This window comes from Lynx rufus, unplaced genomic scaffold, assembly GCF_022079265.1.
Source record: "Lynx rufus isolate CCGP_SWC_20201006 ecotype Redwood Valley unplaced genomic scaffold, mLynRuf1.p SCAF_2, whole genome shotgun sequence".
Lineage (NCBI taxonomy): Eukaryota > Metazoa > Chordata > Mammalia > Carnivora > Felidae > Lynx > Lynx rufus.
In genome coordinates this window covers 116,081,976-116,095,230 of record NW_025814834.1, presented here as the reverse complement: position 1 = coordinate 116,095,230, position 13,255 = coordinate 116,081,976, and the positions used below count along the sequence as shown (strand labels likewise).

General features: G+C 52.1%; 1 protein-coding gene across 1 annotated transcript; it reads left to right on the top strand.

Annotated features, from left to right (window-relative positions):
• The first annotated feature begins 912 nt into the window (after positions 1 to 912).
• On the top strand, positions 913 to 8,549 carry RIIAD1 (regulatory subunit of type II PKA R-subunit domain containing 1). The gene is made up of 5 exons (XM_047085696.1): positions 913 to 996; positions 1,491 to 1,567; positions 6,286 to 6,332; positions 7,693 to 7,820; positions 8,429 to 8,549. Exons 1-4 carry the CDS (start codon positions 913 to 915, stop codon positions 7,761 to 7,763), a joined length of 279 nt encoding a protein of 92 aa, XP_046941652.1. The 3' UTR covers positions 7,764 to 7,820; positions 8,429 to 8,549.
• Positions 8,550 to 13,255: the final 4,706 nt, after the last annotated feature.

Here is a 13,255-nt window from a genome sequence, read left to right as displayed (position 1 = left end):
TTTCTTTTTTTTTTAATTTTTTTTTCAATGTTTTTATTTATTTTTGGGACAGAGAGAGACAGAGCATGAACGGGGGAGGTGCAGAGAGAGAGGGAGACACAGAATCGGAAACAGGCTCCAGGCTCCGAGCCATCAGCCCCTAGCCTGACGCGGGGCTCGAACTCACGGACCGCTAGATCGTGACCTGGCTGAAGTCGGACGCTTAACCGACTGCGCCACCCAGGCGCCCCTCACTTTCTTTTCTTAATTAGACACTAGAAGAACCCACCTTGAAGACCAACTGGCTTTCCCCTCCTCTGTTCAACTGGGAGTGGGAGGGATAATTTAGAATTTAGGAGGAGCACGTTGTCTCCACAAGAAAGTCCAAGAGGGGAAACATCTGGCAAGAGCCCCCCCCCCCCCCCCGTCCTTTCCAGTGTCTCTGGCGTGAGAACGTTCCTTCCTTTGCAGAACTCGGTTCACTCCATCCTTTGGGATGCTTTCAGGCTGCTAAGTGTCAAGTGTCTACAGGACTGATGGAGGGGTTCAGCGGAAGGGGAAGAAGCTTGAATCCTCTCTCCCTACTATTAGGTTTCAACAGTTGCCAAACAAGGGAGAGGGTCAGGAGCCAGATTCTGGGAGACTGCTAATTTAGGAATCCCTTTTCCAGTTTTCCTCTAGAGCCTAGAAAAAACACTATGTGAGGCTGGGTGGGGTCCAGAAGGGCCCATTCCATATACAACCACGACGGGAAATGAGCCCCCCACTCTGGGGAAGCAGATCTCGCGGACAGCTGCCCGAAGTTACTCCTCGGCCTGAGAGCGGCCCCCGCACTGCTTGCCCCAACCCCGCCCCGCGCGCGGGAGAGAGCCGGATTTGGGGGGGCGGGGCCTCTTTGGCCGCTTGGCCCGTCGCCTTGACGACCCGGACAAGATGGCGACGGTGCAGGGCGGGTTTCTGGGGCCGGACCCCGGGGCGCTGAGCTCCGCGCAGCAGGAGCAGCTAAGCCGCTTCAAGGTGGGTGCGCCCCCCACTCCCGCCTCCGTCAAAGGGCGGCTCCCCCGGGACGGGGGCCGCAAACGGGGGGAGGTCCGGGAGGAGGAGCGCGAGGGCCGGTTCCCGGGTAAAGGGGCGGACGGCTGGGGGGCCCCCGGCGGACCCCTGGGCTCGGGGGCCCTAAACCGAGCCCGACAGGCGCCTGCAGGAAGAACTACAGCGGGCATTTAGACGGGGAAGTGGATCGAAGTTATTGCCGGAGACAGTACCTTCGATCCAGACAAGAACTTCCGGGCGGTGGAGACCCGGCCTTAGTAATGGCCCCTGAGCCCGAGCAGGCGGCGGCGTGGGGGTGTTGATCTGTAAGAAAGCAGGCGGCTTAAAATGTCACACATCCCGGGGAGAGACCCAGGTCAGAGGCTCATCTTGTTTCCCCAAGGCCTCACCCCCGCAGGTCTTGAATCCTGAAATCTGGCTCCTCATGGAGCGTGACCTTTTTGCTCTCGTTCCCCCAGATTCAGACTCGGATTGCTAACGAAAAATACCTAAGGACGCACAAAGAAGTGGAGTTGCTCATAAGTGGTTTCTTCAGGTAGGTGGTTTTCCCAGCCGGCCACAACTAGTGGGAAATATGACCAGATCTTGGCTGCGGAGACATGAGTGTGACTGACCGCTTCTTTCTTTAAACACTCCTTATTGCTGCCTTTAGGGTCAGAAAGGTATTGTGTGTGTGTGTGTGTGTGTGTGTGTGTGTGTGTGTGTACACACATATAAATATATTTTAAAGGTTGAGAATATTTTATTTTTTATTAAAAGTTTTTTTTTTTAATGTTTATTTTTGAGAGAGACAGAGCATGAGCGGGAGGGACAGAGAGAGGGAGACACAGAATCTGAAGCAGGTTCCAGGCTCTGACCTGTCAGCACAGAGCCCTTTGCCTGGGGCTCGAACTCATGAACCATGAGATCACGACCTGAGCCAAAGCTGGACGCTTAACTGGCTGATCCACCCAGGTGCCTCAAAAGTTAGAGAATATTTTAAAATTGAGTTTTTGGGGCGCCTGGGTGGCGCAGTCGGTTAAGCGTCCGACTTCAGCCAGGTCACGATCTCGCGGTCCGTGAGTTCGAGCCCTGCGTCGGGCTCTGGGCTGACGGCTCAGAGCCTGGAGCCTGTTTCCGATTCTGTGTCTCCCTCTCTCTCTGCCTCTCCCCCGTTCATGCTCTGTCTCTCTCTGTCCCAAAAAAATAAATAAACATTGAAAAAAAAAATTAAAAAAAAAAATTGAGTTTTTTCTAACTCTGGGATTTGTGGCACCCAGAGTGTTCTTAAGTTATCTCTAGAGGTTTTCTTCAGTTATCTCTCAATTCTCAAAAATATGAATATTCAGTCATTTTAGCTGTAAGGGTAAGTACGTATCTTCTGACACTTGGAAGAGGTAATTTGGCATTGAGAAACTCAACAGGCAGCCATTGGGTGTAGGACACTATTTTGTTATTTTTGACACTCCTTTGTCTTTCCTGGATCTTACCGTTTGTTCTTCATATCCTAGTCATTTCTCCAATGGCAACAGATTCTCACAGGGCAGATAGGAGATGGAGAAAAGGAAAATAGAAACTTGTCTGTGAAGGTTGGTTTATTTGGGCCAGGCATAAGGCTTGGGCAAAAAATAGTTTAGGGGGTCTTTTGTCAATGTCAGTCCTGGGGAGCAGGCCATCACTTTTGCACTTTTTCTTTTTTTTAAAGTTTAATAATTAGAGTGTGTGTGTACCCGCATAAGAGGAGGTGGGGGTGGGGTACAGACAGTGAGGGAGAGAGAGAGAATCCCAAGCAGGCTTCGTGCTGTCAATGCAGAGCCCCACATGGGGCTCGATCACGAACCGTGAGATCACGACCTGAGCCGAGATTAAGAGTTGTGTGCTTAGGGGCGCCTGGGTGGCGCAGTCGGTTAAGCGTCCGACTTCAGCCAGGTCACGATCTCGCGGTCCGGGAGTTCGAGCCCCGCGTCGGGCTCTGGGCTGATGGCTCAGAGCCTGGAGCCTGTTTCCGATTCTGTGTCTCCCTCTCTCTCTGCCCCTCTCCTGTTCATGCTCTGTCTCTCTCTGTCCCAAAAATAAAATAAAAACGTTGAAAAGAAAAAAAATTAAAAAAAAAAAAAAAAGAAATTGCAAAAGCCTGGAATTCAGGTTTTTAAAAAAAAAAAAAAAAAGAGTTGTGTGCTTAACCGACGGAGCTGCCCAGGCGCCCCTTTGTACTTTTTCTTCTAAAGGGAAGTAAAGGTTGACATCATTCATATCCAGGGAGCTTGCAGTCCACATTAGGAATGACTCCAGCAGGGAGGTTAGGGAGAGATGTTAAAAGCCTGAATTAAATCATTTGCGTTGTTCACAAACACAAGGTGTTGGGAGGTGGTGGTGAATGAAAAGGGTGGTGTTTTAGTCACATGTCAGGGATGGCCCAACTTCTCTGTCCAGGAAGTTTCTAGGAAGAACTGGATGTCTGCCTGGCTGCTTCAAGAATAGCCCCTTCTCTTCCTTATTCCTACCTTCCAGGCCAGGGAAGCCGCCAGGATTTTCCCTTTGCTGATCTTGAAGCTACCTACAGGAAATTCTCCTGGCCCCTTTTAGGCCTTTCTCTTTCTGAGGTGGAGGTGGGAGGAGGAGAGGAAGTGTACTGGATACTTCAGATGGTTGTCCCCTTGGGAAAAGAGGAAGGGAGAGGAGGGGATGGAATTGGACAGCATACCTGCCCTCACCTGTTCTTCAGGTCTCTGTTCTAGACTCACTCTAACCCGTGAGAAGCTCCAAAGTGTTTTTGTTGGGAAGCAAGCTCTCCACTTGGGTTTTCCAGATCCTAATGATTTATGGTCATTCAGTCACAGCTTTCCAGGGTATACTTGTACACACTGTATGGAACTCTTATATCTTGAATTTTGGACCTGAAAAATGGGAAGAGTAGGGAAATTGTAGAAAGGCATTATTAAATATTTTAGTATATAGCTAGGCAGATGAATCTTCCCAAAATTTAGAAGAGATAATGTCATTCCTTGGCTGGAAAAATCTTCAGTGACTCCACAGTATTGCCCCCTCTGCCTTTTTTTTTTAACATTCTGTTGAAATGTAATAAAAAGTAGCATACCCTAACCTGAGTGAACTTTCACAAGATGTAGAATATACATGGTACTAGGGTCCAGATCAAGAAATAGAACCTGACTAGCCCCTCAGACCCTTCCAAGGGGCCCTTGGCCCCTTCCAAGCACATCCCCCCTCCCCCCAAAATGTAGCCAGGATCCTGACTTGTCTTAGCATAGATTTGTTTTGCCTTTTTTGCACTTTAGTAAGTGGAATTCTACAGTACATGCTCTTTTGTGACAGTTGCTCAATGGTATCTCCTAGATCCCCCCCCCCCATTCTCATGCCGGGTATGTTCCACTTTGGGACTAGTCTGAGTGTTATTCACCCACCCCCTCGCCTCCTGAACTGAGTGTAATCATCTCTCCCTGGCCTTCCAGCTCTCCATAATACGGCCCCTTTGCTTTCCCCTGTTGTATGTGCCTGCCCCCCAACCAGCCAGACGGAACCTCATCATTCCACTGACCCCATTGACATTGTTGAGGGTGCTGACACTCCAAGTGCTCTTCTGACCCTGGGGTTTCAAAGGTGGACAGGGCCCAGTCCCTACCCTGAGGAGTTCACCATCCACAGAACACGAGCTGTTTCCTTTCATGTCTGGGCCTTTGCTGCCCCCCTCGGTGTGGGATGCCCTTGTCCTGTTTACTGAAATCTCATGTGCACCTCAAGGGATGCCACAGCTGCTCTGTGAAGATTCCCCCTGCCACTCTCAGTAACTGTCTCCCTGTCTGCAGCACACTGTTAACACCCTCTTATAGCCCTTCCTGGAGGTTGCTTGGCCTTTTGGACATTTGAGAACCTACCCCTTCTTGGGGCACCTGGGTGGCTCAGTTGGTTAGGCATCCGACTTTGGCTCAGGTCATGATCTCGCGGTCCATGAGTTCGAGCCCCGCGTCAGGCTCTATGCTGACAGCTCAGAGCCTGGAGCTTGTTTCAGATTCTGTGTCTCCCTCTCTCTCTGACCCTCCCCCGTTCATGCTATCTCTCCCTGTCTCAAAAATAAATAAACGTTTAAAAAAAACATTAAAAAAAAAAAAGAACTTACCCCTTCTCTTTTACTTGACTAATTTCTTTGAGGGGGTGCTGTATTTTATCTTTTTTTTTTTTTTCAACGTTTATTTATTTTTGGGACAGAGAGAGACAGAGCATGAACGGGGGAGGGGCAGAGAGAGAGGGAGACACAGAATCGGAAACAGGCTCCAGGCTCCGAGCCATCAGCCCAGAGCCCGACGCGGGGCTCGAACTCACGGACCGCGAGATCGTGACCTGGCTGAAGTCGGACGCTTAACCGACTGCGCCACCCAGGCGCCCCTGTATTTTATCTTAAAAAAAAAAAAAAATCATTCCCTCGTATCCAGTATAGTTACTTACACAAAATCTGTGCTCAGTAATTCTCAAATGGAATTCAAGGAGGAGGGAGGCCAAATTCTTAAAGCTTGGGAGGCAGGGCTTTCTGGGTGGGGAGGCCTTCTTCCAGGCTGATGGGCAAGGGCATCTGTGGCCGACGAGATGTGATGTAGAGAGCACTGACCTTGGTACCACAAGACCTGGGCCCTTGGCCCTGTATTTACTCACTTTATGAACTTGGGCAAATGATTAACCTTTTGAAGGTTTGATTTCTTTCATATGTAAAATGGAGTGGGCTCATTGCTGTTTCCCAGGGTTGTAAAGTGAGATAACATTTGTGAACATTCTTTATGAACCATAAAACTCTGTGAGGGACCAGGCCCCACCGGCAGCTCAAGTTCATCTTCTCGGCTTTGTTGATGGTATTGTCCCCTGGCCCCTGTGGGAATCCATGGTTGAACGTGATCCTCGGGCTGTGGGGTTGTGTATCTGTGCCTCGAGGACTAGGCAGCGGGCCTTCACCGCCCGCCTGTGGCTTGGCCTCCGGTTCTGTGAAAATGTTTGTTGAATGAATGACAAGCCTCGCTGGGCTGTGGCGCAGCTGTCCTGGGGGGGCAAGCAATGCCCGGGCTTAGTGCCATCTGGAACACTTTGCCCTCTGCCTCTGAGCAGGACCCAAAGGACAGTCACCAGTGGGAGGGTCTTTGTCGGGAGCCCTCCGGCTGACTGACCCCTGGGCGGGTCCATTCCCTGAAAGTGCGGGACCCACAGCCCAGCCCGAGCACAGCCTGCCTTCAAGCCAGCTTTACTCCTGCCCTTATCCCTCATGTTTTCCAGAGAAATGTTTTTGAAAAGACCGGACGACATCCAAGAATTTGCTGCAGGTAAGGCAGCGTCGGTTTTGGTGTCTGAGAAACCAGCACGTTTGTATTATCGCAGATTTGGACTCTGGACGAGCCCACGATTCTCCCTGGGAGTCTGGGTACCTATTCACCTGATGTCCCCCCAGGGAGCTTTGTTCAGAAGGCCCTTTCTTCCACTGTCACTTCCTCAAAATGAGGACAGATCAGAAAGGAGGCGGAGCTTCCTCCTGGTGAGAACCATGAAGAATTTTGAGATTCCCAGAGGAACATACTGGCAGCTCTTTTTTTTTTAAATGTTTATTTATTTTTGAGAAAGACACACACACACACACACACACACACACACACACACACACACGCAGAGCATGAGCAGGGGAGGGGCAGAAAGAGAGGGAGACACAGAATCCGAAGCAGGTTCCAGGCTCTGAGCTGTCAGCAGGGAGCCCGACATGGGGCTCGAACTCACGAAGGCTTAACCTGTATTTAAGCGGACGCTTAACGGACTGAGCATACTGGCAGCTCTTTCCCCACCCCAGGAATCCTAAAGCAGGGTTCTCCCCCCTGGCTACGCATTAGAATCACCTGGGGAGCTTTTAAGACATGCTTTTTAAGAAATGCTGATGCCTAGGCATACTCCCTGAGGTGATTATTTAATTAGCCCAGGGTTGGGGCCCAGCCCCGCAGTTGTAAAGGCTCCCCAGGTTATCCTAATGGGCTCCACTACCTCCCACTCCCCAGCCACTGGCTTAAGGTCAAAGGTATTTGGAAGGAAGGGCTGGGTTGGACACTTTCTTGGGTCCTGTTAGCCCAGGGAGTGGTTTTGGCCTCGCACCATTTCTGAGTGAGTCTAGTGTGTCTTTGCTGCCACAGCAGATGCCGCCTCTGATTCACATCATGCCGGGTGTATGAAAACCCTCCTCTGGCGTCATCGTGTGAGAGCCTGGCTCTCCTCGGAGAGGATATTCTCAGAGAGGAGAGGGCGTGATGTCTCCTAGACGAGCTGGCAAGCTAAGCTGAGGCAAGAATAACACTTGGCATTTGTTTGGGCCCCAGGATGGGCCGGGAGCAGAAAACCCCGAGATCCCTTAGCCCTCTGATGGCTCCCTGTGTTTCAGCACGCCGACAGGCTGCCGGGCAGCGGGGAATGGACCGGAGCCATCCTGTGTAAGCCCTTCCTGGGAAGGCCTGAGCTGGCAGGCTCGGGCGGGGACAGCGACCTCCGGATCTGCTGTGACCTCTCCCTGTACCTCGGAAAGCTGGGCTGCCGGGAACAGCCCTACTGAGGCCGAGCCATGCTGGCTTTTGAGCCGAGTAAGCCATCTCCCTCCCTGCCTTTTCCCCTTGGGTTTAGATAATTTTCTCTTTTCGATTCTTATCCCAGAGTATTTCACGGATCCAAGACTTCCCAACAAGATTCACATGCAGCTAATTAAGGAGAAGAAAGCAGCTTAATTAGCAGAATCTTGATGCTCAGCTGCTGAGAGAGACCAGCAAGAACACAGCCTCAGGGTGGGTGTTAACCTCACTTACAGACAGAGGCTTCTTTACTCCTGTCAAAATAAGCACCGTGTTCCCGTGTTCTCGGCCGGGTGGGAAGGAAACCAAAGGGAGAAGCTGCAGAGAAGTTTCACACAGTGTTTAGTTTTCTTGACACTATTTTGGGGAATTAGGGACTGTGAAGAGCGGCCCAGGGTTCGTCTGGCATGTCCATGGCAGGAAGAGACATCTGTCTTCTGAGCCTAGTGAAATGCAGGCGTGTGGGAGTGAAGGGAGTGAAGAGAGCCAGGGAAATGGGGTAGGGCCCACTCTGCCCGCACCCTGCTGTAGGACTGCAGGGCCCTGAGTGCTCCCACAGTGCCCTTTTCTTTAAGCCCCTGGTGCAGGGGCTTCCCATTGCTTCTGGAAGGGGCAGGAGCAGTTTCCCTCCTTGCATCTTGGGCTGGGGGCTTTCCTGCTTGGTGGAGGGGGGACATCTTTATACCAGGCTCTGCCATGAGGGCTATCTCACATTTTTCAGGCAGGATGATTTCTGAAGTGATTTTGTGGGTTGGGATTGTTTGGTGTGAGGTGGGACAGGGCCACGTTCCTGATTTAACAGCACCGTTTGTGTTTTGCAGGACCGCCTGGAAGCAGGAGAGCCCTGGTGCCATCAGTGTGGGTTTCCAGGCCGCCTCGGGCCTGGTCTGCTGTTACAAAGGCTTGCAAAGCTACTCATTAAAAACAGATGTTTTCGCTGTATTTCACTCCAGAGGAGGAAGTCCTTCTGTGTGGGGGTAGCTCTGCTCCCACTCTGACCCACTAGGCCAGCCCGCCTCTTGCTCCCAGAGCCAGGGCTGGACAGAATAGGGATGGGGACCCTGTGGAGACTGCGGGGGGGTCCTGTGGGGTCCCTGTGGACAACTGATTGGGGTGGAAACAAGCTGAGCCCACGCTTCAGCGGGGCTCTTTGGGGTTTTTTCTTTCATCTTCCCTCCTGGGTTACTGTACAGAGTGTGCGGGCGATGACAAACCTCTTTAGCAGTGACACCAGAACCCGCTTGAAGGACGGTGAGAAAACGAGATGGGACCGAGAAAGCCCATTTAAGGTAATGTGTCTTGTGAAATATGACTCTAACAGGTGACTCGAGGTGGTGGAATTTGTTCTTGAGGATTTTTAGCAACAAGCCACCCGTCCATTTAGTTTTCAGCTAACAGGCAGGGGAGTGGACCAGTTGGCCTTGAGAGGTCCTTTCCAGGCCCAGAAGGCATAGACGTTTCCTGTGTTTATGCCCCACCTCTCTGACCTCCACATCCCACTGTTTGAAGGACCTCTCACCTGTGTGTCTTGTGTCCACATCACCATAGCAACAGGCACAGCCACAAGCAGTCTCGTCCATCTTGTTCCCAGCTGCCAGCACCTGCCGTAGTAGAAGAGCATCTCGAGAACTATTAAAACTATTCATGATAAGCTATAGAACAGGAACCTGAGGAGTTATTTGGGTACTTTCAGAATCACACTTCAGCAGCTGTGGCTCCGACAGTGAGGTGTCCCTGTTTAGAAAATCTGAACGAAGTCTTCAGCAGAAAACACACATGTGCTGAGGACCTCTGATGTGAAGTGTTAAATTAGACACTCTTAGAAACTTTCCTGGGAGGAGAGGCCTGCAGCAAGGTGGGGAGAGAACGAGGTGTTTTTCAGATGCTTGAGTGTATGATGTGATCCTGTGAGGGTACAGTGGCTCATTCCTGGGGGGTTTCCTGGCAGGAAGAAGAAATGCATTTTGAATTTTTTTTTTTTTTCAACGTTTATTTATTTTTGGGACAGAGAGAGACAGAGCATGAACGGGGGAGGGGCAGAGAGAGAAGGAGACACAGAATCGGAAACAGGCTCCAGGCTCTGAGCCATCAGCCCAGAGCCTGACGCGGGGCTCGAACTCACAGACCGCGAGATCGTGACCTGGCTGAAGTCGGACGCTTAACCGACTGCGCCACCCAGGCGCCCCTGCATTTTGATTAGCATGTATTTGCGAGCCAAGGAAAGCATGCATTTGGCACGTGGTCACAGTGCACCTGCTCTGTGGGACACAGTCTGCCAGGTCCACTGGGTGCGATGGGGAGGCCATCCTGCCACGTGATGGCTTAAAGTCTGGGAGGAGATATGCAGGTTTTCTCCCCAAACCTTAACCGTTTGGATCTCTCGCCTTTTAGACTGAAAGCTCCATCAGAGCAGGGACCAAATCTATAAACCGGACTTGTTCAGTGCTGAGTTTCTGACTTCCGGCCCAGTGTCTGGCACACAGCTAGTGCTCAGTGACCATCTGTGGGAAGAATGAATGCTTGCATAACTGAGCAGTCGTGTTATATCAGCCACTATAAAGGCTAGAATGTAGGGCCCCTTGGTGGCTCAGTCGTTTGAGCGTCCAACTCTTGATTTTGGCTCAGGTCATGATCCCAGGGTGGTGGGATCAAGCCCTGCATCGGGCTCAGGTGAGCGTGGAGCCTGCTTGGGACTCTCGTGCTCTCTGTCCCTCTCCCCCACTCATTCACTCTCTCTCTTTCTCTAAACAACACCACAAACAGACTGTAAAGTTAGACACTGGTGACAGAAGTAGGTACATATAAAGGAGGAGGGAAGAGAATACATTGTCAGTCTGCAGGAGTGAGGGAAGCCTCAGGGGAACTGACATGTGCTAGGTGGGAAGGGATTTGCCAGGGAGATGTGGGGGTGGGGGAGTCAGGGTGCCACAGGTGCTTCCATTTTGCTGAGGGTGGTGGTGGCAGACCCTGTTTGTTGCCGGCTCATCCTTGCCCCCCCCCTTTTTCTTAATGTATTTATTTTTGAGACAGAGACAGAGCATGAGCAGGGGAGGGGCAGAGAGAGGGAGACAGAATCCGAAGCAGGCTCCAGGCTCTGAGCTGTCAGCAAAGAGCTGGAAGTGGGGCTTGAACTCACGGACTGTGGGATCATGACCTGAGCTGAAGTCGGATACTTAACCGACTGAGCCACCCAGGTGCCCCATCCTTGCCCCTTTCTTGCTAATGGAGCATCGGCTTTGTTGAGGGCAGCAGTGGGCTCGGCCCCAAGCGGCGGAAGGATGGCATTTACTGAGCAGCAACTACATTCCTTGGTTTCCCAGCCTGCCTTGCAGCAAGGGCAGCCACGTATACAAACACACTGTGGGTTTCTAGGAAAGCTTTTACTTTCTTAACAAAAATAAGGGGGAGAGGGAGTTTGACAGATGAAGATGGTGTGCCCCACCCCCCAACTTTCTCACCTTCCTGATTTGAACCTGCATGTGATGTCTAGAGCCAAGAAGCCGTGGTAAGGCCGTGAAGGGATGGGCAGGAGGGTGAGAGAGCCAGTCCTCCGGAGTGGCAGAGAGGAAAGATCAGAAGACTGAGGCCCTGGTGGCATCTTTGAGCACTTGAACAGCCTAGCACATGCCTGCCTTCGGACTTCTGGACAAGTGAGAAAAATCCATCTGTGATTTGTTTTGAAAGGCCACCAGAATTTAAGTCCTGACCCAGCACTTACTAGATGTGTGGCCTTGGCCAAGGCACTTAACTTCCGTGAGGTTAGCTTTCTCACCTATAAACCAAAACATGTAATTTGTTCCTCTTGGGGCTGCTGGGTTAGGGACAAAGCAGGGACAGTGCCTGGCATGTGGGCAGTGTTCACGAGGGGGTCTGACTGGAGGTGGGCACAGTGCAGGGGCGGGAGTGGTGGGAGAAGATGCCAGATGGGAAGGTGGGACAAGTCACAAAGGGCACTGCCTGCTGGGCACGGGAGGGGGATTTGTATCGTGCAGGCAATGAAGAGCCAGCAAAAGATTTTAAACCAACAGTTCATGAAGAGATGTGCGTTTAGGAAGTGTCAGAGTGTGAAGACCAACTAGGGGAAACTCGGACTAGAAATGGAGAGCCCCGTAGTCCACACCACTTCCCCACCCGCATCTTAGCAGGTCTGTGCCGACTCCTGCCTGCTTTGTGAGCTGCTCTGCGTGGAACAGAAAATCAATTTACAGCCGCTCTCGCCAGTGGGGCGTTATTCTTCTCACCCAATAGAACCCCAGGCTGTAGGCAAGATCCAAAATTTCAGTGGTGTCAACCAGCACCCAGACGGGCTTCCGTGTCTTCTGCCTTAGCCTGGGGCCTCACTGTTGGGAGGGGCTGCTCTGTACTCCAGGCGGGGAGAAGGAAGGAGAAGAGAAGTTTTCCTGGAAGTCCCCGTCACCTTCCTCTCACAGGCCAGATCAGGGTTGTGAGGTCTACCCAGGTGCTCTAGCGACCAGGAAAGGGAACCTTTAATTCCTCTAGCTTCTAGAGAAGAACGTGTCCAGAGAAGAGTGGGAATTGCTGTTGGGTCAGCCCCAAAGCAGTGTCTGGCCTCCATGGTTCCTTCTCCATGTCCTGGCTAGTATGATCCTCTAAGAAACCTGAGTCAGACTGTCACTCTCCTGCCTGAAACCCTCCCGTGGTCTTCCAGGCACTTAAAATCCAGATGGCTCTCCAGGAGCCTTGGAGCCTTGCAAGACCCCCTCTCCCTCTCGGACTTTTCGGGCCCCCTGACTCCTGCCTGTCCGTGTTCCAGACACACAGGTCTTTTCTCCTTCACACGTGCCAGAGGAGCTCCCAAGCCAAGACCTTCGAACTCTGCTTGGATTCTCTTCTCCAGGCCTTCATGGGGCTGGCGGTCCAGCTGGGATCACCTGCTCTGAGAGGAAGCCTCTATTTAGGGCGCAGGCCTTGCTTCTCACACATGTTGGGTCCAGAGTGGTCTCAGGACCTGCCTCTGCAGTTTCCCCCTTCCCGCAAGGCTGAAGGATCAGCAGGAAGGGACTATACCAGGGATACTTGTCTCTCTTTTCTGGAAAGTAGGTCTTCCCCAGAACACTCCGCCCCCCACCGCCAGCTCCCACTACCATCTCATCGACCAGACCTGTGTACATGGCCTCCTCCTCAAGGGAGGCTGGGAAGTCCAGTGTTTAGTCAACCCACGATGCCTGAGATAGGCACTTTCTCCGAGTCCTTTCCTAGGGATCCAACTGTCCAGCCTTCCCCAGACATTTTTAATTGTCCCGCCCCGCCCAAGGCTGCAGCGCGGGGTGGGGGGCGGGTGCTGATCTGTGCACGGGCCTGGAAATAGATGAAGTCTAGTGTTAGGAGGAGGAGTTGGCGGGATGCAGTTTGAATGCGGTGGAGTTCTAAGGGAAGGCACAGGCTCTAGAATGACTTCCTGGCTTCTTGTATGGGCAGAGGGAGAAGTGACGGGATCACTCACAAAGAAGGGAAGCAGGGGGCAGGGGAAACGGAGATGGATTCAGACCCGGAGGTGTCCACTGGGTTTACAACTGGGCTGTGGGCGAAGTTAGTGTGAACCGCTGCAGCGGGGTCGATGGGGGTCCGGCTGAGTGGACTTCCTAGCGGATGTGAACTGGGGAGGTGGGTGTGATGCACCTAGCGTG

Coding starts and splice junctions, on each gene's coding strand:
- RIIAD1 (XM_047085696.1), top strand. CDS start 913: ATGGCGACGGTGCAGGGCGGGTTTCTGGGGCCGGACCCCGGGGCGCTG. Junction 1,568..6,285: donor CTCATAAGTGGTTTCTTCAG/GTAGGTGGTTTT, acceptor CATGTTTTCCAG/AGAAATGTTTTTGAAAAGAC. Junction 6,333..7,692: donor CATCCAAGAATTTGCTGCAG/GTAAGGCAGCGT, acceptor TTCTTATCCCAG/AGTATTTCACGGATCCAAGA.